General features: G+C 42.3%; 1 protein-coding gene across 3 annotated transcripts in view; it reads right to left on the bottom strand.

The window, feature by feature from the left end:
* Positions 1-25,083, bottom strand: part of TNPO1 (transportin 1) — a 78,358-nt gene that overhangs the window by 17,757 nt on the left and 35,518 nt on the right. For all 3 annotated transcript variants that reach the window (XM_084802680.1, XM_084802682.1, XM_084802681.1), the window contains exons 4-11: positions 21,776-21,925; positions 15,155-15,261; positions 12,567-12,700; positions 8,472-8,553; positions 6,785-6,907; positions 4,428-4,546; positions 3,926-3,986; positions 3,292-3,460 (exon numbers count right to left, since the gene is read on the bottom strand). In XM_084802680.1, coding sequence (XP_084658806.1) covers positions 3,292-3,460; positions 3,926-3,986; positions 4,428-4,546; positions 6,785-6,907; positions 8,472-8,553; positions 12,567-12,700; positions 15,155-15,261; positions 21,776-21,925 — 945 coding nt within the window. The remainder of the gene's footprint in view (positions 1-3,291; positions 3,461-3,925; positions 3,987-4,427; positions 4,547-6,784; positions 6,908-8,471; positions 8,554-12,566; positions 12,701-15,154; positions 15,262-21,775; positions 21,926-25,083) is intronic.

Raw genomic sequence — 25,083 nt, 5'->3', positions numbered from 1 at the left:
TCGAACTCACAGCGATCCACCTGCCTCTCTGTCTCCGGAGTGCTGGGATTAAAGGCATGTGCCACCATGCCTGGCTACGAAAAATTCTTTACAAAGGATTAACTATGGGACTATAAACCAGCTGAAATTTCTATAAAGTATAAATTTTTTCAATGTGAACTAGATATAGCAAATAGTTGGGAACAAATTTTGGTCAATGAAAAACATTTTGTACAAGTGTTGGAGATATTTTTGTGCATTGTGTATTCAATGCTGATTTCTGTACCTAGAGATCTGGTTACAATCTGGACTTCAGCATTATTTTTATCTCCTGCCTCAATGTTGTGTAAAAACTGGTTTCATCACCCTCTGATTGAAGCTGAACAGCCAATAGTTGGGCAGAAGAGGATAAAGCAGGACTTCCAATCCCAGTGATGGGGTCTCAGGTGGGGACCAGAGAGAGGAGGAGTCGCTCTAAGGACACAGATGCAGGATAAGCAGCCAGGGCGAAACTAAGGTGGCAGGGACTAAGGTGGCAGGGACCGGGCCACGTATCTGGGAAGCAGGCCAGGCCAGCACAGTCAGGTTAGAACAGGTCAGTAACTACCCAGCTGTAGTGCCTGAAGCTGTTAATAACAGGTCTCCATGTCATTACTTGGGGGGTTAGGGTGGGGATAGAAAGCACATATTTTTACATGTAACAGTAAAAGTTGTTACACTGACTACAAGAAACACTTCATCTGTTAGAAAAGGCCTTACTTATTATACACACAGTAGATTTTGTATAACATGGGCAAACAAAATAAAATTTGTGTACTGAAGATACACAGATGAGCAGCAGAGTACATAACTTGGTGTCAATTTTAGAAATCTGGTTTTATTCCTAAAAGGTCAATAGGATTTTCCATGCAGAGAGCTTCTGGCAGGGTGATAAAGGTAAGTGGAGTGTGAGCACTTGCTGAAGGTCAGTCCCAGGTATTTATCTATGCAACCTTCAGTATTCCCTTACCCACCTAGGGGAGCACACAAAGTTTTCTGCATAGCTCAAGCAAATTAGACATTTTAAACTATACAAGTTAGACATAAAAAATTAAACAGGCAGAATAGGAATTACTTGCTCCTGGATGACACACATCACAAGACAGCATCATTAGAAACCTCAACCCTTTGAAAATAAGGAGCAAGTCCTTCCTTACCAGTGTTTCTGTTACAGTGGCATCTAACAGCGCATGGAGACACTGCTGACTGTCCTAACTTGTAGGTACAATGTCACAAGACAATCCTCACAAGAATGAAATTACCTGAACCCAAATGACACTAATGTCACGGGGGGGGGGGGGGGGGGGGGGGGGGGAATCCTGAGCTAGAGCATCAGGGTTTTTAAAAAGCAGCTAGCGAGCAAAAGCAGAACAGGAGCGCCAAGTGCTGGGGTTCTTGCTGTCAGGAACCACAGTGTGGAGCTAAGGACATCTGTTAACCAATGAAAGAAATGGCACACTGGTATCCTAAGCTGAGTGTAGTAGCATGCAGCCTTCTTTGACATGTAGACCCAATTACTTTGTGAAATCAGAACCACTTTCCAGAAGACATGCCCATTGTGTAGTCATGGCTAGAGGGGGTGTGATGTGGGCCTGCAAGGTAATGAATTCCAAGGCTTCAGTGCAAGCCAGGTAAGAAGCAAGCTGGTACTCTTCAACAAGGGTGTGGAGCAGGGGCTGGAGAAATGGCTCAACATTTAAGAAAGTTTGCTGCTCTTGCAGAGGACTGGGGTTCAATTCCCAGCACTCACAGGATAACTCACAACCACCTATGGCTATAGTTTCAGGGGATCTGATGCCTTCTTCTGGCTTCCTCAGGCACCAGTCACTTGATATAAGGACACATATATATGCAGGCAAAACACCAAACCAAATAACAACAAAAACTTAAAAAGAAAAAAAAGAATGTAGGTCAGAATGCCAGTTCCACAAGTGATGAGTTTCCACGTTTGGGGGCGGGGTGGGGATGGGGGTGGTGGTAAGAGAAGGAAAAAAAAAATCAACATACTTTATATGTTTTTAAAGTTTTGAATATAACAAAATAGAGAACCCCTCCACCTTTTGGGGTGGGGGTGGGGGTCTGGGTTTCAAGACAGGGCTTCTCTGCTTCCTTGGCTGGCCTGGACTCACTTTGTAGACCAGGTTGGCCTCAAACTCACAGCAATTTGCCTGCCTCTGCCTTCCGAGTGCTGTGATTACAGGTGTGAGCCACCACACCTGGCTGTAACCTCCCTATTCTTTTTTTGCCTGTGTGTGTGTGTGTCTTTTGAGACAGGGTTTCTCTGTGTAGCCTTGGCTGTCCTGGACTCGCTCTGTAGACCAGGCTGGCCTCGAATTCACAGCGATCCGCCTGCCTCTGTCTCCCAAGTGCTGGGATTACAGGTGTGAGCCACCACACCTGGCTGTAACCTCCCTATTCTTAATGCCAATTAAAGCAAATGTATAAAACCTTGCTGGGAAAACAGGAATGTAGTGATGTGCAGGGTATAGTGATGGTGCATGCCTGCAGTATGTGCACTCAGGAAGCAGAGGCAGACGGACTGATACAATTTCAAGGTCAGCCTGGTCTAGACAGTGAGATCTGGACCAGCCAGGGCTACCAAGTGAGACTCTGAAGAGAGGTGAAAATCCAGCAAACAAGATAAATGATTCTTAAATCCAAGAGCAGGTCCCTAGTCACAGTCATTAGAGTGGCAACAGGACAAGAGACATAAACATGAGAAACAAACACTGATGCTGGCGGTGGGAAAGTACATCAGTGTAGCCAGTGTGGAGGGCACGCTGGTGGCCAGAGCACCATGACCCAGCAACCTCACACTGACGACATTTGCCAACAGACCTGAAAACATGTCCACATAAAACCAGCACATTATTCTTCATGGATCATTACTCTCCACACCAAAATGCGAAACATAATGCAAATAGCCACAAACTAATGAAAGGAAAAAATGGGATACAGGAAAGAACTAAGGACACGTGCTCAACAAGGACGAACACTAAGAGCATCATGCTGAGTAAAGCTGGCTAGGAAAGACTACTTACAAGCAGCAAATGCTTACACAGACATAGAGACTGACGGCTTGTGGGAATGGAGGTAACAAAATATCCCACGTGAATGGTCATGGTGATGGCGGGACAGATTTACAAATAAAACTCACTGAATTAATATTTTTTCTTCTTTGACAAAGGCTGATATTAAACTTGTGACCTCCCCCCTTCAGCTTCCTAAGAATTATTCCAAGTAAGCAACTGTGCTTTTACCCATCTGACTTACTCAGATTCCAGTCAGAAATTGTATCATCATCATCAATCTCATCGTCGTCATCATCTTCTTCTTCAATCCCATCCTCTTCATGCTGCTGAGCCACCGTCCTTGAGCGATGAAAGCGTGGCCTGATGTCCTGCTCACTGTCAGGAATTGTCTCATCTTCCTCCACATCACCCTGGTGTTATTTTAGAGAGAAACTTCAGTGGCTATTCCACTTTAAGCTACTAACATTAACATGAGTAAAGAAACCAGAACACCATCAGCACATCATATGGGTCACGTACAGGACTCTAGAGCGTATTTCCTGAGTGAGAATTACTCTCTTCTCCAGGAAATAGGTCCCCGTGAAAGAGACAATAGGGCACATGACAATTGCTAGGTTATTCAGCCCTTTCAATGACTGGTAAGTGCAGTAAGAGTAACCTGAATCAAATTCCGATCAACGTATTTAAAATAAACCCCAGACAGCACAGACTTAAATAGAACAAATGACAAAATAAAAAATAAAACAATCTCCAAATAGCTTTGGTCAAAGTAAATTAGGGGAACCCAGCGTCATCCATTCAGGTATGACTTACTGCCATTAAACCCACCGTGTGTTCTGTGTGCTACCTCCCTAGTCAGCGAGCAGCTTCCTCACCTTAAGCAGGATGATGTCTATATCTGAGTACTTCATGCCATGCACTAACACAGGAACCAACCTAGAGAGAATTCAGGAGACAAGGATGGAAGGACTGACAGCGTTTCAAGTTGTCCTAACAACCTTAGTACACTAAGCCATGGCAGCAACAGTGGCATTGTGGTCTTTGAGCATATCCAGTGCTACATTGCTGCCCCCATTAACCCACGGAATCGGAGCAGGCTAGGCTTAGGAAACATGGGCCAGCCCAACCTCAAAGCTCCGAAAGTTCCAGAACAGAAGGCAAACAGTAACTAGACACTGTCTAGGTGGAGCTTAAGGGTACGCTGTCCTCTGGCCTCCACACGCCTGTTCTGCCCCGTCCCCCAACACTAACCAACTGTTCTCATGCTGTTTTTAAAGAGGCAATCCTGAAAATCTATTCAGGCCAGCCATGAGGTGACTTCTTGGGAGGCCTCTCTGTGGTGAGAGGGCGAGCAGCGCACATAAGCAGGACACTCACTTAGGCAGATGCCTTACAAGAACATCTTTGCATATTGGCTGTTCAGCCAAAGTCAGCCAGAATTCACAGGCCTCCAAAGCCACGTTCTCATCTTGGTCTTGGGTCCTCTGCAGCATGTACTGTAAAGAGAATCCATATTGCTCATCAGCTTGACCTGCACAGTGAACAGTACCTTAGTCCTGACCTCCTGTGCACTGCAAGGCACGCTCTCCAACCTGCACTCCTCTTTTTTAAAGCTCTCTATGTGCCTTTAAAACAAGGCTAGAACTTAAGAACCACTGCTTAAGAATGAAGTACTCATTTGTGTGCCTTACTGATCTACTTCTGTGCAGGGTATACTAGGAAACCATTTTATTTTTTGACATGTCAATGTTTATCAGAGAAAAACAAAAAGACTCCATAAAATGAAAATTTTTTAAATAGAAAAAAAAATCTCTTGTAAACAGACCCCCCCCCCCCTTTAAAAAATTTGCAGCCAGGCAATGGTGGTGCACACCTTTAATCCCAGCACTTGGGAGGCAGAGGCAGGTGGACTGTTGTGAGTTCAAAGCCAGCCTAGCTGAGTCCAGGACAGCCAAGGCTACACAGAGAAATCCTGTCTTGAAAACAAACAAACCTAAAATTGGGGGGGGGGGGGTTGTAAGCCACCCCCCCCCCCACATCCCCTTTTTTGTCTTTATCTTCTGGAGACAAGTTCTAAGCATGGATCCAAGGCTGGCCTGAAGTTCACCTTGTGGCCCATCTGGCCTCACACTTAAGACTCCTAAGTGCTAGGACTACAGGTATGTATGTACCACCACACCAAGCTTAATTATAATTTGTAGTTTCAACAAGGTATTTTAGCATGACTTGTGACATACCAAGCTGAATTTACTCATGTGATTTCCCAGTACACCTGGGACTGGAATCAAGGTCAATCGATACATTTGTAGTACGCTATACTCTCTTTTCTAGACTGCAACACACTGCATGGCAAAATATGGCAACTATCACAGGCCTGCTCAACATGCCAAATATCAGGCTTCGGGGTACCACTACATCAAGTACTATGTAACACCACAGAGTTAGGTTCCCCAGGTATGAGCTACACCTAGTGATACAAACTATTATAACTAACTTCATAGACAAAACAGATTCAAAGACATGACTTCTGTACTTCTGCTGGCAGAAGATGCTACCTAAGTGGATGCTCGCACCTTTTCTCTTAAAAAAAATATTTATTTATTATGTATATAGTGATCTACCTGCATGTAACTCCTGCAGGTCAGAAGAGAGCACCAGATCTCATTATGGATGGTTGTGAGCCACCATGTGGTTACCAGGAATTGAACTCAGGACCTTTGGAAGAGCAGCCACTGCGCTTAACCTCTGAGCCATCTCTCTAGCCCTCACCAGCACTTTTTCTAACATATTAAAAAATATTTACTTAGATATAATATGAATAAATTAATTTTAAAAATGGTAAAAAATTAAAATTAAATAAAAAAATGTACTTATTAATTTAGTATTTATGTGTATTGTGGGTGCCTGCTCGTCTGTAAGTGTGTGTACCTTAGTGTGAAGTGCCCACTGAAGGCAGAAGAGGGAGCGGGTCTCTTTGCACTGGAGATGGAACCCTGACCTCTTCAAGAGTAACAAGCACGGTACCTCCTGAGCCATCTCTCCAGAGTCTAACACACAGTAACTCCATTCCCAAGAGATCTTCTCTCATCACACAATTTTAAACTGGATGCACAAGTGAGGCTCTGGATAACATATTGCTAAAAACACTCAGCAGAATGTCTGCAACTCTAGCGGTACAGAGCCCAGCCTAAACAACTGCTCCTGCTATCCTACGCAGGCCACCGCTCAAATAAGTGCAATTGATAAGTTCTCTAGTAAACTTACTTTAACTATACAAGAACTGAAATATGGCCTTTAAAAATCTACATGGTTTGTTGAAGCTGTAATGGTCAATGTCTTTTTTTTTTTTCCAGTCAGGATTTCTCTGTGTAGCCCTGGCTGTCATGGAACTTGCTCTGGTGCCAGGCTGGCCTGCCTCTGCATCCCAGTACTGGAATAAAAGGTTTGCCCCACCGCTGCCTGGCCAATGTCTTTCTTACAGAGATCTGCCTGCTTCTGCCTCCCTGAGTGCTGGGTCACAGTGCCCAGCTCCTTCTCTGTATGCCTAAATAACTGCTCCAATAGTATTTTAAATCACACAAGAGACAGAGAGGGAAAAAAAAAAGACCACAAGGGTTTATATGTTAAAAACAACCATATCTATTTTATGTCCTTACCCTAAAACATGTTATAGAATATCAGAAAACTGTATCTTCACAGTATACATTTTGCGTTGGATTCATTGCTCTGCTTACCTCAACTATGTTATGCATATGAGGAAGCAGGCGATCCATCCGGACTTCGAGCAGCATCACAAGTGCCCGGCACACGTTTTTCCGCACCTCTGCTTCCTCATCCCCAGCCAGTGCAAAGAGGTTCTGTTGTAGAAGAAACACATTCCCCCCTAGTTTAAATTTTCCAACGTATTAAAAAGGTTTCTACCTAATAGAAAAGCTAAGGTAACAAGGTATAGAAAGACTGAATTGGAAGCTTGACACAGAGCACGTGACAGGTGACCGCAAAAGGCCTAACACTCAAGGCCAGAATGGGACGCCCGAGATTTTGTTTCAAAAAACCAAACCAAAATGAATGAGCATTCCCTTCGACCCCAGAATTGCCATACAAACAAATAATGATAAAACAGAGAAGTCATTTTTAACCCCAGCAGTCCTACAGTGATGAACTGGGAGGCAATGCCAGGAGAATGGCCAGGAAGCCTGGAGTCCGCAGCACAGTAGCAGAACCAAGACTGTCTCAACAGGGTGGGAGAGAACGAAAAGTCCTGTAATCTGCACATGTGCTGCTGCTTACAAAGTCTTATACACAGCAGGGCACGGTGGTGCAGAGCCAGGCGGATCCGAGTTCAAGGCCATCCTGGTCTACAGAGAGAGAGATCAGAAAGAAGCTGTTGTTATAGGTTCAGAAATTGCTGAATACTGACCACACACCAGACTCAGGCTGATGGAAATTTACTGAATGATGGACAAAGCCTGGGACACAGTCTGGACTTGGGAGCCAAACTTTGACACTGGTCTATTTCTAAAGTGAGCTTCTTTTTTCCTTCCTTCCTTCTTTCCTTCTTTTTTTCTTTTATTATTTTGGGACATGGTTTCTCTGTGAAGTCCTGGCCTTCCTGGACTCACTCTGTAGACCAAGGTGGCCTTGAACTCACAGTGGTCTGCCTGCCTCTGCCTCCTGAGTGCTGGGATTAAAGGCATGCACCACCACTGCTTCTAAAGCAGGTTTTTTACTAAAAACAAAACAAAATAAAAACATAGCCACGTAACCAGGTGTAGGAAGCACGGGGGGAGGGGGAGCTGGGGGGAGCAGTGCTGAAATAAGCTTGGGGACGGAGGCCATTTTATGCAATGCACAGTGCATAGCAACCTCAACTGTTCAGAAGTGGCGTGGTGGTGCACGCCTTTAATCCCAGCACTCAGGAGGCAGAGGCAGGTGGATCACTGTGAGTTCGAGGCCAGCCTAGTCTACAACGTGTCTAGGTCAGCCAAGGCTACACAGAAAAACCTGTCTTGATAAAACAAAAACAACAATAACAAAAGACAAAGAAGCTATTCTTTTAAAGTGTATCTTTGGATTGTTATGAGTCACCTTTGTTCAATCTTACTAAATGTTTTGTGTTTGCTTTCTTCAATTATTACTCATGAACAAGGAAAATCAATTTTCATGTAAAAATTGAATGGTGTACTAAGGGAGATTTCTTCTAAGTAGTCAAGTTAGTGGGCAGAACCATATGTATTCACTCTATAACCAGTTATCTATAGCACGTCGCCAACCTTCTGTCACATAAAGAATACTTTTATTTTTGGCTAGGAAAAAATTAGTTGTCCTGTATCCAATTTTAATACTTCAACAGTAATAACTATTTCTGTATTATAAATTACTCGCTACAGGGTAGTTCTCATGGACAGGGATGAGTCTTACCTCAATGAAAGAATCAATGTGCAGCATCAGTGCTTGTGTCCGACTGATGATGAACTGATTGACACATGCAACAGCGTGAGACCTAGAAGCCAAATGTACACATTAACATATGCTCATCACAGTCAAGAACTTCCACGTGCAGCTCTAGAAATATGGTGTATGTATCCATTAAGAGTATAAGTCAGGGTGCTAGAGAGGTGGCTCAGAGGTTAAGGGCACTGACTGTTTTCCCAAAGATCCTGAGTTCCATTCCCAGCAACCACGTGGTGGCTCACAACCATCTATATGAGACCTGGTACCCTCTTCTAGTGTGCAGGTGTACATGTAGGGCAAAATACTGTATAAATAATAATCTTTTAAAAAAGTGTAAGTCAGAATAATCTGTGTATCAACAAAGACTATCAATGATGCAGTAAGCACAAATCAAAGCTGAAGCAACACCTGCAATAAAAATACAACAGAAAAATACTTTTGGCATATAGCTAATATACTTTGAATTTTTGAATAAGATCTGCTTGATATTAGGTAAACGGCACTTACCCAAATAATTATTTTTTAAAATGAAGTTTCTTTGCCATAGAACAAAATATTTTTAAATTAAAGAAAAAATAAAAGCGGTTGCTTTAGAAGCATCTGATTATTATTAAGTGCAAAACAAACTTAAGCAAAGCAGATTTCAATTCCAATTTCCATTTTGGAATGTTTGCATAGTTTACACCAAATAATATTTAGTCTTTCTTTCAATCCACACTTTTGTTTTCCCTTTTTTCCCCCTGAGACAGGGTTTCTCTGTGTAGACCAGGCTGTCCTCCAACTCACAGAGATCTGCCTGCCTCCGCCTCCCTGAGTGCTGGGATTAAAGGTGTGGAGTTTTATTATTCTTTTTTCTTTTTGTAAGACAAGATCTCAGTATGCAGCCCTAGTCAGCATCAAACTCTAGAGATCTACTTGCCTAGGCCTCCCAAGAGCCGGGATAAAAGGCTTGCACCATCACTCTAGTGCCGTAATGAATGTGCTAACCTGGTGCTTTGTACTGAGAACGGTCTCCATAAGCTCTTCTAGCTGATGCTTGGTCATCAGGGGGTGGAGCTCTGTGAAGGAAGCTTTAGGAGTGCAGTGTGGCCTTAAGGGAGGACACTGAGGGGCAGGCTTTGAGGTTTCAAAAGTCCATGCCTAACTTAGTTCCTCTCTCTCTGCTTACGCACCAGGACATAGCTCTCTCAGCGGCTGCTCCACTACCTGCCTGCATGCTGCCTTGCTTCCTCTGGCCATGATGGTAAGAACTAAACTTCTGAAACTATAAGTAAACCCCCAACTAAAAGCTCCCTTTTAGGAGCTGGGTATGGTGGCCCACGCCTTTAATCCCAGCACTCAGGAGAAATCGCTGTGAGATCAAGGCCAGCCTGGTCTACAAAGCAAGTCCAGGACAGCCAGGGCTATTACACAGAGAAACCCTGTCTCGAAAAGAAAAAGAAAAAAGAAAAAAGAAGGAGGAGGAGGAGGAGGAGGAGGAGGAGGAGGAGGAGGAGAAGAAGAAGAAGAAGAAGAAGAAGAAGAAGAAGATCAGAGGCAGGCTGATCACTGTGAGTTCAAAGTCAGTCTAGTCTACAAAGTGAGTCTAGGACAGCAAAGGATGCACAGAGAAACCCTGTCTCAACCCACCCCCCCAAACAACCCAAGAACCCCCCAAAAACCAACAAAAAACAAAATGAGTTCAGGACAGCCAAGATAACACAGAGAAGCCCTGTCTCGGGAAAAAAGCAAAAACAAAAAACAAATAGAAAATGTAAATCAAACAACATTGAGATTTCATCTTACCCAGTCAGAATGGCAAAGATCAACAAAAATCCCTACAACAGATGACAGGGCAATGTGGGGAGAGAGAACCCTCATTCACTCTAGATGGACTGCAAACTGGTACAGCACTATTGAAACAGTTGGGAAAATGACCAAAAAGCTAAAAATGAGCCTACCACGTTACCCTTGACATCTGCCCAAAGGACTCAGACATCCAGATACAGTGCATACCCAGAGACAACAACGCATGCTCTGTCATCAGAGGATCCTAGCCTCAAAACTCCAGGTTTGAGTCAAGAGCCCTCAAGCACAACTGACTTCTCACAGCCTGCACACTCCTGGCATGCCAGACTCCACACCAGTGTACCACTATTGTCTTTCCTTTTTCCTTTTGTATTTAGTATTTTTACTTTCATATTTTACTGCCTTCCATGTATTAGTTTATATTTCCATCAGGCAGTTTGTTTTATTTTGTTTTAACGCCCTCTAATTCTTCCTTTTCTATTGTAGCATAAAACTTCTGGTAGAATTGTGTATTTTTTAAAGATTTAAAGTTTTATTTCTGTCTTAGGCATGTGGTACTTTGCCTGCAGGTACATCTGTACTATGTGTGTGCAGGTCTGCAGGTCAGAAGAGGGCATCAAAGCATCTGAAGCATAGCGCTGAGCAGCTATGTGGGTGCTGGGAAGCAAACCTGGTCCTCTCCTGAGCAACAGCACTGAGTCCCTTAGCCGTCTCTCTACCCCAGTTATTTTTAAACCATGTGTCTGTGTCTGTGTGTGGTTATGTGCAGATGACCGCAAGGGCCCTCGGAGTTGACACAGCTTTTTTGTTTGTTTGTTTGTTTTTCAGGCAGGTCCTTGGCTGTAATTCCCATGTAAGTTGGAAGGCCATTCTTGGCTGCTGCTTGCTTCTTTTTTTTTATTTCCGAGACAGGGTTTCCTGCCTTAGCCTGGCCGTGCTGGACTATGTAGACCAGGCTGGCCTCGAACACACAGCAATCCACCTGCCTCTGCCTCCCTAGTGCTGGCAATTAGCATGTGTCACCACAACAGTTAAGTTGTCACATCCTAAGAGGTGGTTGTGAGCCATAGTTTAGGTCCTAGGAACTTGACTCTGGTCCTGAACATTACAAAATGGAATTTTATTCACAGAGCTGTGAGCAATGAGCTTATGACATTTCAGAAATGGAGACAGCTGGAGATCCGTGAGTGAAGTAGGCCTTATCCAGAAAGGCACTACCACGCTTTCTCTGATCTGTAGAACCTAGATATAAGTTTACACATACACACACACACACACACACACACACACACACACACACACACACACACGTTAAACACATGAAAGCCCAAAGGGGACTAGAGAAGGGGAGAGGCAGGTATGAAAGAGAAGCCAAGAAATCAATTCAGGTCAGCTCTCTCGTCAGGGTTGAAACAAGTCCATGGGATAAAATACCGAGGCCCAACTAACAGCTATAGCCTGCACTCACATTCATTTATAACTGAGGGATCGGATCACTTCTAGCCAATGATTCCTGTTTATATGTCAATACATCTGTTATTCTATGGAAATATACGAAGCACTGACAACGAAAATATCAACGGAACTGACAATTAGCGGAAAAGGCTTCCTTAATAACAAAATAGGAAAAAAAAATATCAACCAACCACATCCACAGCAAAAGGCAACAAGCAGAACAGCAGCTCAGGGAAGTACGAGACACACTACAGGGTCACGCACTTGCACTAGCACGCTGTAGTCATCACTTGCTGGGAAAATGGCGGCAACAGTCACGCACTTGCACTAGCACGCTGTAGTCATCACTTGCTAGGGAAATGGCGGCAACAGGCGTAGTCAAGATACGTCTTCCTTTCTCAAGTTAGTCTAGACTTGAGGAGCTTCCACATAAACGTGCTACGTCATTTCAGGGACTGCTAAAAAGCTTTGGTGCCTATATGTTTAAATCAGATGTAAAGGCTTTAGAGTATCAACAGTTAAAAACTCAACGAAAACATGTTTTCATTATAATTGTGTTTACCTATCACAGAATAAGGAAAAGCAAAAGAGGAGGACAGAACGGAACCTAGCAACAGGCTCGGCAGGGAAGAAGCTACCTTGTGTAAAATGTCAAAGGGCATCATATACCCTTGTCACCTGAATGGACGAGGGTAGGCCTGGAAGATGGTAATTTCAGGTACTGAGGAAGGTACCTGGATGTGACAAAACGGATTAACAAACCACTTTCCCCAAAGTAATCTTGCTCTTAAACAAAACAGTGTAATGTTTGACACACACCTTATTTTGGGACTACTGTGCTTGAAGAACTGTAAAAACTTGGGAATCATGATGTTGAGAGGGCGATCTAAAACATCACTATCTAGAATCTCTGCAGAATCTTCACAGATCTTCTGCAGGGCACCGAATGCTCCCTGTGAAAGACAGATTTACAATATTAGCAGTCACTGAAAACGGGCACGACGGTCAGGTGAGAGCACATCGTCTGTCACCGCAGGACTTGGGAGGCTGAGACCACTCTAGTCAACACAGCAAGACTGCATCTCAAAGGAACAAATGCAATGCAAAACCCAAAAGGTATGGAATACTAAATTTACTCATTTAGATGTAGTTAGTTAAAAACAAATTAATCCAGAGTATCAAAATATCATCCTAATGATACACTTAAATTGTAGCATTAAATAAGATAAAATTGGAAAATATTTTGGTTAGTTATAAGTATCTTCTAATCCCAATACCTAATTCCACTGAAATGTTCTTATCAATTTTAAGAACACAATAAAATTATCTAAACAAATTCAAAACTACCTTTTCATAGAAATCTATGTAACCACTGTAACATGGATTCATTTTGAGATACATAACTTGTTAAATGTTAAGGTTTTTGCAAACAAGTATTTCTTCTCTTTTCTTTTTGGTTTTTTGAGACAGGGTTTCTGTGTATCCTTGGTTGTTCTAGACTTGCTTTGTAGACCAGGCTGGCCTCGAACTCACAGAGATCCACCTGCCTCTGCCTCCAAGTGCTGGGATTCAAGGTGTGTACCACCAGGTCCCGCCAAGTTGTATTTCTAAAAGCCAATGACTAAAGTCAAATGTTCATTTGTTTATTGTTCTGGCAATAAAATTCCAACTAACTGGCTACCAAATAATAATAAGGAAGGCCTTATTATGTTTTTGTTTTTTGTTTTTTGTTTTGGTTTTGCAAGACAGGGTTTCTCTGTATACCCCTGGTGGCCTGAAACTCACTCTGTAGACCACACTGGCCCCAAACCCAGAGATCCGCCTGCTTCTGCCTCCCAAGCGCTGGGATTAAAGGTGCACACCACCACTGCCTGGCAGAAGAATAAACGTTTAAAAAGACAAGAAGACAAAAACAAGCCAAAGAAACAACAACAACAACAAAAAACAAAAACAAACAAACAAAAAAACCCCACATTTCCACTATAAACAAACATCACTCAGAAGTAAAAGTAGTCAGATCTCTAGGAGCTGTAGGCTACCCAGAGCTACATTGTGAGACCCTATCTCCAAAATAAATAAATACATGAATGAATAAATGAAATGAATAGAAAGATAAGACAGATTCTGTTAGTTAGTAAATCAAATATGCTACTGCTTATCAACATGGAGAAACTTTACTCTGACTGGGCATGGTGGCCCACGTCTGTAATCCCAGCATGGGGAGGTAGTTAGTGGACCAGAAGAGTTCAAGGACATGAGACTGTCTTTAAAATCAAAAATATCCAGCTGGGCGTGGTGGCACACGCCTTTAATCCCAGTACTTGGGAGGCAGAGGCAGGTGGATTGCTGTGAGTTTGAGGTCAGCCTGGTCTCCAAAGCGAGTCCAGGACAGTCAAGGCTACACAGGGAAATCTTGTCTCAAAAAACCAAACCAAACAAAACCAAAATACAAAAAATCCAAACACTCTAAACATAATAGTTGAGCTGGGCATGGTGCAACTTGCCTGTAATCCCAGCACTTGGGGAGGAAGAGGCAGGAGGACTACTTTTGAGCTCTAGGCCAGTATGGGCTACAAAGCAAGTCCAGCCAGCCAAGGCTACATACTAAAACCCTGTCTCAAACAAACAAAAACCAAACCAAACAAAAAACCCAAAAACAAAACCAAAACAAAACAAAACAAAAGTAACATTTTATAGATTTTATCAGCGGCAAAAAAGAAAGGGGATGGGGAGGGAGGGAGAAGCAATCCACACCAAAACAACAATAACAACAACAAAAATCCAAAACCCAAAATCAAGAGATCAGAATTAATGTATGATTAAAAATGCTTGTCCCTTTTATTGTATGTCATTAATTCAGAGAAGCTAGAAACAATTTACAGTCTGGTGCTTTGATACATTTCAGTTTACTTTTAAGTATGTGAGACACCAACTAGGGGCTGGAGAGATGGCTCACTGGAAAGGCAGGAGTGCTTGTTACTCCTGCAGATGAGCCAGGCTTGGTCCCAGCACCCACACAGTAATTCAAAACTACCGCTAGCCCCAGTTTTAGGTGAATTTGATGGTCTCTTCTGACCTTGAGAGCACTAGGCACACATGCAGTACACACATATAGATGCAGGCAAAAACATTCCCACCCATAAAATAAAAACTGATTAAATGTAGTAGAATCAGCTGTTAATCACATGCACGGAGCATTTAAGAGTAACGTTAAAGACAAAGTACTTCTTTACAGGAAGCACAGTGAGGAGAATTTTGTCATTTCATGTCCAGAAAATCAGTAAAAGGTAACAAATATAAAACACAAGGGTAGCTTTAGGCTTCTGGGTTCTGAAGCTGTCTGCCTCAAAAGCATTTCCCCAAAGGCTAGCATATGCTATGAGAAGACAAAGAAGCGAAAGCTTTACCTCACAGGTGTTGTAGTCCTCAGAATCCAGCAGACTACAGAGTTTTGGTAAGAGATCAGGCCAATTCTGCAGTTCTCCCTTGGAGGCTATGGTTGTAATTAAAATACCTAGAAGAACAACGCACATTTGGAGCTTACTGCACGGCGTGAGGTACGTGCACAACACACACTTCACAATATAGCAAGAGATCCAAACTACAATCTCAGCCAGCATTTCTCTAGCACTGGAGGTGGTGGGTGGGAACCACAGCACAAATCAAATGTTTCTCATCTTGTTGGTCAATGATTCCTCTGATTTTTTAAAACTTCACCAAACATTTGTACAAAACACCTACAATTTGCTTGTCTACAATTATCAAAGATACTTCTAATTAAAGTTAACCAAAATTTCATGAAAACGACTGAAAAATGAACAGAAAGAAAATACAAAAAGCTCTTACCATTGGGCGATAAGCTTATAAATCTATAAACTTCAAATCAAAGATCCATCAAGAAGCTAAATTTAACCCAGGTGGTGGTGGTGATGGTGCACACCTTTAATCCCAGCACTTGGGAGGCGGAGGCAGAGGCAGGCATATCTCTTGAGTTATGAGGGCACGCCTGGTCCACAGAGTGAGTTTCAGGATAGCCAGAGCTACATAAAGAAACCCAGTTTCAGAAAAACAAAACCAACCAAACAAAAGAAGCTAAGAATAGCCTTCCAACTTATATGTGAATTACAGCCAAGGACCGCAGGAGGGGAAAGCAAGGGCTTTCTGCAGGATGCCCACATGCTGCCTAAGGGCCCCCTCACGTAGAGGGCTATATAATCCTGCAACAGACCACCTCCTTCTGATTAGACTGGCTAAACTGTGCTGTGCACCATTCAATACATAAGACTAAAGAAGTTTTGTGTTAACATCTTCCTCCAACTTAATACATGTATTATTAGTTGCATAGTAATTGGTAGCTAGGGATCTTTTCATACCATGAAGATATAAACTTTGACAGTAGGTAAATGTATAATCTAAGTGGTAAAATAGAAAAATATTTTCTTCCGTAGGGCTATTCTGAAAACTCAGGAAATCTCACACAAAACTTTCTAGCATCTAACAGAGATCCAGTTACTGCCAAACAAACTACAGTGTGAAGACAAGCTTTCTTTAACTTTCCACCTTTTGTTTTAACAAGATTGTTCCCAGCAATAAGCAAAACTATCTGCAAAGATGAACTTTTCACCCAGTGCAGTTACTGATGCAGGTCTCTAACCCCAGCACTCAGGAGGCAGATCTCTCTGAGTTAGAGGCCATCAGTCTACAAAGTGAGTTCTAGATCAGCCAGAACTACATAATGAGACCCTACCTGTTTCAAACAAAGAAACAAATAAAAGATTTACTTTTCAAGAAAAGGGAAACCAAGTAGAAAACAAAACAAAACAACAAAACCCAGATGCACTTGAAAGCCTTTTAAAGATATCACTCTTACTAGCCTTTAGGCAAGAGTCAATTGGGTACCAAGGTCTTGTTTTTTGTGTCATTACTATTTCCTAAAGTTAAAATATAAAAGAACGCTGGGACTCTGTGGTTACCGAAACTGTAATCCCAGACTTGGAAATCGTAAGCAGGAAGACGAGCACTCCCAGCTGAGCCAGGCTCCGTGTGCACACCTTTATTTAACTCCAGCACTTTGGGCAGCAGCAGAACATCTGTGTTTGAGGAGAGCCCGCTCTAAAAGTCTTCCAGAACCACACAGAAAAACTGTCTTCAAAGAAGCCAACCAAGAACAAAACCCAAACAAAACTTCAACAAAAACCTACTGTACAAAAACAGACAACCCACAATTTGAATGACATTTCTTTTGTTAGAGAAACATGAAAGAAGGTTGACAGATTGACAAACCCTAAATTTACGTAGCCCCATAATCCCATCCCCTCCTGAAAAAGCCTCCTAGTACTAAGAAGAGTTGAAAGAATGAGGAGACAGAGTCTTCAGTGTTTGGAGCTATGAGAGCTGGCTGTAGTGTTGTTACATGTGGCTAACTCCAGGAAGGAGGAGATCAGGCAGTCGTCAGCCTGGACTGCTCCAGATCTTATCGCACAAAACCAAAAGGAACAAACATGAGAAGCATAATTGTGTTTGCTAATGCTTATTAAAATCCTAAGGTGGTCAGAGAGACGGCTCAGCAGTTAAGAGCACTGGGGCTCTTCCAGAGGTCCTGAGTTCAATTCCCAGCAACCACATGGTGGCTCACAACCATCTACAATGAGACCTGATTCCCTCTTCTGGCCTGCAGGTGTGCATGTAGGCAGAGCACTGTATACAATTTAAAATAATACTTTGGCCCTAATAAGGTTAGTTCTATGAAACTTTTCCACAGGTGTGTTATTGGAATAGTAAAATTACAAACAAGCCATGTATTATTTTATAAGACAAGCAACAAATTTATCCAATGATTTAGTACACGATTAAAATGAAGCACCTTCCAAATAAATATTTTTAATATATTTTATTAATTTATTTATATTATATCTCAATTGTTATCCCTTCCTTTGTATCCTCCCATTCCTCCCTCCCTCCCATTTTCCCTTTACTCCCCTCTCCTATGACTATGACTGAGGGGACCTCCTCACCCTGTACAAATAAACATTTTTGACAAGATTCACAACATACTTTATGAGAAACAGAAAGAGGACGATTCAATGAAACGTGGGTGCACAGGGCACATGCCTGTAGCTACAGCCCAGGGGAATGAATAGAAAGCAAGATCCCATCTCAAAATAAATCTTAAAATTTTAAAACCTAGCCGGGCATGGTGGCACACACCTTTAATCCCAGCACTCTGGGAGCAGAGGCGGGTGGGTCTCTGAGTTCCAGGCCAGCCTGGTCTACAGAGTGAGTTCCAGGACAGCCACGTCTACACACAGAAACCCTGTCTCGAAAAACCAAATACCAAACACAAGTAAACAAACAAAAATTAAAACCTGAAGTTACAAGTTTACTTTAATTAAAATATTTACTAAGTTCTTAGTCTGGTACAAGCATTATGGTGAATGATAAGAAAGCTAAAATTAGCAAGTGGTCCTTGCCTGTAGGAAGCTCATTCATTTGGCAATGTGGCACATTTGATTGGCACAACAGCAAATGTAGCAGCTACAGCATCCTAAGGGAAGCTGGAGATGCTGACTAATACCCTACAGTGCATAGAAGAACCACAAAAAACAAACAAACAAAAACAAAACAAAACAAAAAAACCAAAAAAAAAAAAAAAAAAAAAAAACCAAACTAACCTAAAATGTCAAAAGTTGAGGTTGTAAATGCTGGTCTAGATACAAGTCCTATGCTCTAACAATGTGCTATATCATTATATGCGTCTCAACAACTTTCGGTGAGGGTTGGTGTGTGAAGGAAGAGCTGGTCTTCAAGTCTGAGAAATGCCTTTCAGATAACCCACTCTACAACACATAAATATAAAAACGCGTTAGATCTTTTCTCTCGTCAACTAATTTAGGAAATAACTACTGCAACCCTGCATGTGTCCAGTCATCGCTCCCCTCACACGGTTCCCTTCTGCACTCTGCACCAAAACACGAGAATACGGGGGAATGACGGGATCTTAAAGGCTTTACTTTTACCTTTTTTATATATTATTATTAAAGTTGTCCTTTGACAATTTCATACACTCTAGTTATTTTCACCTTCACCCTCCTTTGTCTCTCATTCTTAACACCCCTTTTCTTCCTACAAACCCACTAGCCTCCAGCGCTTGCTTGCATTCTTCCTGCCTGCTCTCCTGTGGCGTTTCCTGACCTCTCAGAGAGGGTGTCTGGGCTGAGCACTGCACTGCCTCTCCTCCTCAGCACCCTGAGCAGCAGCAAATCTGTTTATTTTTAAGCTTTTGTTTTATTGTCTTAGAGTGAAACTGGTCTTCTATTTTCAATTAACAACACTAAGCAAATAATTTAACTGGCCAATAAAGTGGGTAGCTTTCTGTAGTTAATATTTCAGACTTAAATTACCAGAGATTAATAGCCAGGTAGACAGGCCCATATCCTTAATTCCAGCACTTGGGGCAGAAGCAAGGAAATCTCCTGGGTTCCATACCAGCCTGGTTTACATAGTGAGTTTCAGGCCATCCAGAGATACAACAGTGAGACCGTCTCAGAACATTCAGATTTTACAGCAACGTGAATTCTGGTAAAAGTTGCCCAACTGGCAAAACATATATAAACATCCCAAGACCTCAAAGGATATTTAATTTGTATATAAAAGTGAAGAAATAGGATGAACTAAATTAAATGCACTCACTACAATGTCAGCTACAGTCTTTAACATATGCCAAATTGTTTTAGCTATTCTATCCACCTTTGAATTCATAATTATTTTTATCATATTCCAGACAGCACTTAGAAACATACTGCACTTACATCTGAAGATAAATTAAAAACTGTTGGTCATACTGAAACACATTAGTGACCTCTCACAACCAGAATACCAGAGTACATAATAAAAACAAGACTTAAAACCCAAGAACCATACAGACTTTATGAAATGATATCAAGAAATGTTAAGTTATAGCTACCAACAGCATTTCTATTTTGAAAAAAACAAAAAACAAAACAAAACCCAGAAGAGAATATTTAATTAGTTCCAAGCTTGATAAGGCTCAGGACAATGTGTGCTTACTGTGCCTGAGGCCGTAGGTTCAATTCCTAGAACCACAGGGAACAACCCTAAAATAAACCCAGCTCCCAAACACTTTCACAGACTGTTGGCCAAGGAGACCCAGTCTCCACTCACAGAAAGGGAACACTGAGTCCTTTCTCACAGTCCCTCCAACTTTCCACAGTTAAGACACTATGTAGTATAGTTTGGACTATACAGGAGAGGCAGGCTGGTTTGTTTGTTTGTTTATTTATTTATTTATTTATTTATTTTTTTAGTTTTTCGAGACAGAGTCTCTCTGTGCAGCCTTGGCTGTCCTGGACTCACTTTGTAGACCAGGCTGGCCTCGAACTCACAGCGATCCGCCTGCCTCTGCCTCCCAAGTGCTGGGATTAAAGGCCTGCGCCACCACGCCCGGCCTGAGAGGCAGGTTTATAATACAACTTGAGCTTAGGGAGCCAACAATCTCATTTAATTTCTGTATCTCACTCATTCCTTTCCTTTCAGTTGAACTGACTTTTTATCTGAGGAAACTATTCTTTTTCTTTTCATTTTACATCTATGTGGTTTTGTTGTTGTTGGTGGTTTTAAATAGAAAATTGTTTCCATACTCTATTCTTTTTACCACTGCCAATAGGTGGAGATACCTTTAAGAGGATACATAAGCACACGAGAATAATCTGTGGAGTCTGAGTCTGTACCACAGTCCTCAAACCTCAAGTGAGCATAACGGCACTCTGCATAACAGCACTCTTTCCTATGGAAATGCCGAGGAGAGCCAGAGTCTCAGAGACACAAACAGTACTTCTCAACCTAAAAGAAACACTGTATAAAACTCCCTGAACAAGCAACAATTAATAAGACGCTGATTCATTTAAGCAACCTGTTAGATATAGCTTTCCAGGTCTTGGTAAAAGATAGCTTCTTAAAGCCATGGCACACTGATAGTGGTGGGTTGTCTGAATACAACTGCCTGCTTCTGTGGTGAGCTGCTGACATATACTCCAGCTGTGTGCTCCCAAAGTGACTTATGCCAGCTACGGTAATTATTTTTAATTCACTATTACATAAACTTTCTTTTTTTTAAAAAAAAATATTTATTTATTTAGTATGTGTATAGTCTTCTGCCTGCATGTACACCTGCTCGCCAGAAGAGGGCATCAGATCTTATTATAGATGGTTGTGAGCCACCCTGTGGTTTCTGGGAATTGAACTCAGGTCCTCTGGAAGAGCAGGTGGCGCTCTTAATCTCTGAACCATCTCTCCAGCCGTAAGTTTGAAAGTAAACTTTCAATCCCTGAAAACAAGCTGTACACTGAAAAGACTTAAACAAAGAAACCAAACCCTGCCGTTGAAGCAGATATAAAGAAGGCTAGTACTGGAAGAGGTAGATAGTACACAGATTAAGAATCCTATTGATGCTACGGCCACGCATGGTGGCGCACACCTATAATCCTAGCACTGGAAGGCAAAGACAGGAGGATCTCTGCGAGTTCGAGGCCAGCCTGGTCTACAAAGTGAGTCCAGGATAGCCAAAGCTACATAGAGATACCCTGTCTCAACAACCAAATAAAAAAGATTGATGGTATGAAATAAGACTTTCTGTACCTGTAAGAGTTGACACCAACAATGATGCAAGGCATTACAGACAGACACACAGGCTCTCATAGGAAAGGCAGGGATCCTAATGTCAAGGCATTACAGACAGACGCACAGGCTCTCACAGGAAAGGCAGGGATCCTAATGTCAAGCCTCAAGACCCGGTTGCAACCATCTGATTAATTAGCAACCAGGGAGCTTGGCTTCACTGGACTATGAAGCTTTTACTGTAACTGCAAATGCTATAAATAAGGATTTAAAGGGCGATGTTGTCCATCACAACTTAAAATGGATAAACAAAAACTCAGGAAAATAGCATCTCATTTCTAAAAATTACAAAAGGATTACAAAAGGATACGCAAAGTTCCTGCAACATAACTTACCAACAGTGGCTCTGATCAGAGGCGAGGAGTCACCAATGTTATTTAGACATTCACTTTTGATAAAGTCTGTCACACCGTTTGGGAAGTTCTGAAAATGAGCTTTCACATTATTCTTCAAGATCAGACCACTCAATGATCTTGTGGGCTCATCTGTAAAAAAGCAGCAATAGCAGTGAGTTTGAAAGTAATTCTGCTTCAAAATCTACTAACAATAGTCCCTTTGGTTGTTTGCCTTTTGAGACAGGGTTTCTCTATGTAACCCTGGCTGTCTGGAACTCACTAGGTAGACGAGGCTGGCCTCGAATTCAGAGATCCACCTGCTTCTACCTCTGGGTAGTTCCACTATCACCTGGATCCAACAAGAGTAATTTTAAAACAATTTATGTTCAAGAGATGATTCCAACATTCCAATTTCTTTTTGCTACAGTTGATTTAAAAAAAAAAAAATCACAAAGTATCAAAAGTCAGCTCTATTGGTCATAGACAGTAGCTGCAGCCATTCAGACCAGGGCCATCTAAAATATTTTTATACAACGCTAAGTGTATCCGTGAAAGAGAACTGCTCCTGAGAATCCAAACAGTTCTTCCAGGTAAGAAAACCAAAACCCAAGCAAGTACACGGGGCTACTTCTCATACAGCATGGCTGCTATGCTTTTCACTTGGGGAGAGGGCAGTACAGCAAAACCCTCCTAAAGCACTAAAAGGAAATTGACTTTGAAGTTCTTCAAGGCTGTCTTCTGGAAGACACTTAGTTCACTGCTAGCGCTAATGGCACCAGAGTCATTAGATGGCGTCATCTAAATGCCTGTTATGCACTAACACTAACACAAATATTGCATTTAATCCTCACACCCTGTCAAGGTAGGTAATAACCCAATATACACGTTAAGAAATTAGAACCTAGCCAGGCGTGGTGGCACATGTCTGTGATCAGAGCACCCAGGGAGGCAAGGCAGGCAGATCTCTGTGAATGAGGCCAGCCTGGTCTACAAAGTGAGTCCAGGACAGCCAAGGCTACACAGAGAAACCCTATTTCAAAAACAAAACAAAACAAAAACCCGTAAGAAGAAAGAAAAATTAGAACCTGAGTCAAAAAGATGTAACACAGGTCTACCGTGCTAACACGTACCTTTATTTCCTGTGGATGGCTTTGTTTTATCTAGTTACAATTTCAGACTTTTAAATTATCTGAGGTTATCAGCCAGATGTGGGTAGGTCAGCTTGGTCTAGATAGTAGAGCCAGGGCTACAGAGAGACCTGTCTCAAAGCAAAGTTACACAGGTCCACTAAGTGAAAAGCCAACGCCCCATTTGGCACATCTAGCTCCCAAAGCACGTTCTGCATCACTCTAGGTACAGCCCTCCTCCCAACAGGCCGCAGGAGCCACCACGAGGGGCCGGAGACCTGAGTGGGGAGAAGCAGCTGCGACTATTAGAAGACAGAAGGCCCAAGTTTGGTTCCCAGCACCCAAACTGGGTGGCTCACAACCACCTGCACCTCCATGGGACCCACTGAAGGGATCTCCATGCCACCCCCACACAGAATACACTGACAGGCAAGACAAAAAAAACACAACTAAGAAAAAGTGTAAAAACCGAGGAATTAAATGTCACTGTGATCCAACTGCCTGACCCACCACATCAACAGGTAATTACTTGGGCGCGTTCTAGTTAGCATGTGCATACTACTGGCATAACCTCCAAGAGGGGGAAAAAAAAGAAGAGTTTCTCAGCACAAACACCCTATTCACGTCACCACAGCAATGTAGGCTAAGAGCATTCACGGCAACATCTAAAATCACTTTTCCATCTCTAACTAGAATGCATTTCAATGGGGGGTGGGGGGGCAGGGGCAGGGCACAGGCACACCTGTAGTCCAAGTACTGGGGAGGCAGAGAGGCAGGTGGATCTCTGTCCAGGACAGGCAAGGCTACACAGAGAAACCTTGTCTTGACACACCCACACCCACAAAAGAATGTGTTTCAAAGAGTGGCTCAAAATAAAGCATTAAACTAAATCTTAAGTTCAAAACTCCATGAAAGGGCTGGGAGGTGGGGGTGGTGGCACACTCTTTTAATCCTAGACTGAGGTGGCAGAGGCAGGATGGTCTGAGTTGGAGGCCAGCCTGGTCTACAGGGTCTACAGAATGAGGTCCAGACAGTTAGAGAAACCCTATCTGTTGGCAGAGGGATCAAAAACAAACAAACAGCCCTTTAAGAAGGCTTTCTATAGATCTATAGTCAAATCCTATCTCAAAATAAAGTTGCTATGAAATAGGTGAATGAGTACCTAACTTTCTCAAGAAAACATCCTGTTAGCTAAATAATTTAGTAATAATTATTTTAAGTGGTATGCATTTATTCATAGAAAATTTTTTAAACTTAATATTACATAGTGGAGAGTTTTAATAAACTGCAGCACAAGGCAAACAATTTAAAGTACATTTTCTGTGTCCAAACTCCATTAAAAAGCGACCAATAAGCTGTTTTGCACCTATTATAATAAGGCTTTACAGCACAGGAGACCATGACTGCTCATCTGTAAAGGAACAGACCAGCTCATCTGAGGCTTCTTCAGAACCTAAAAGTCCTACTCAGGTCAGGGAAATGCACACCTGTAATGGCACCACTTGGGAGGCAGAGGCATCTCTTCTGAGTTCAAGGGCAGCCAGAGCTACACAGTGAGACCCGGCCTCCAAAATAAATAAATAAGCAAATAAACAAACAAGATAGTTAGATAGATGGCACAACACTTAAGAGCACTTGCTGCTCTTTTAAAAGGACCTGGGCTGGTTTCCCAGCACCCACTGGGGGCTCTTACTCCATGTTTCAGGACAGGTTTTCTTTATGCTATCTTGGCTGTTCTGGACTCGCTTTGTAGACCAGGCTGGCCTTGAACTCACTGCAACCCACCTGCCTCTGCCTCCTGAGTGCCAAGTGCCTGGCAAGCATTTTCATTAAAAGACAAAGTCATGTACATTCTCTATTGTGGGTGGCCATAATGCTGACTGTAAGAGCTGGCTTGATATGGCACTTTTCTGGGCTGAAGAGAAATAAGTTTATCACTGGCATAAGAAGAAATAAAGGTTTTACACAAACATAAAATTCCCACTATATCCTTTGAAGAGTGCCTAAAAAATAAACAAAATAGACTTTAGGTCAAGTAAACGTGATTATCTTGTAGTTTATAATTTAACAGGTCTATGTGGGAGGGGGGGGGTTAGCAATCTCTATTTGAATTATTATTATTATTATTATTATTATTATTATTTTAAAGTATCTTTACATGCCAAGCCTGGGAGCTTGGGG

Source organism: Acomys minous (genome assembly GCF_964271855.1).
Source record: "Acomys minous genome assembly, chromosome: 11".
Lineage (NCBI taxonomy): Eukaryota > Metazoa > Chordata > Mammalia > Rodentia > Muridae > Acomys > Acomys minous.
This window is presented reverse-complemented; position numbering and strand designations above follow the sequence as displayed.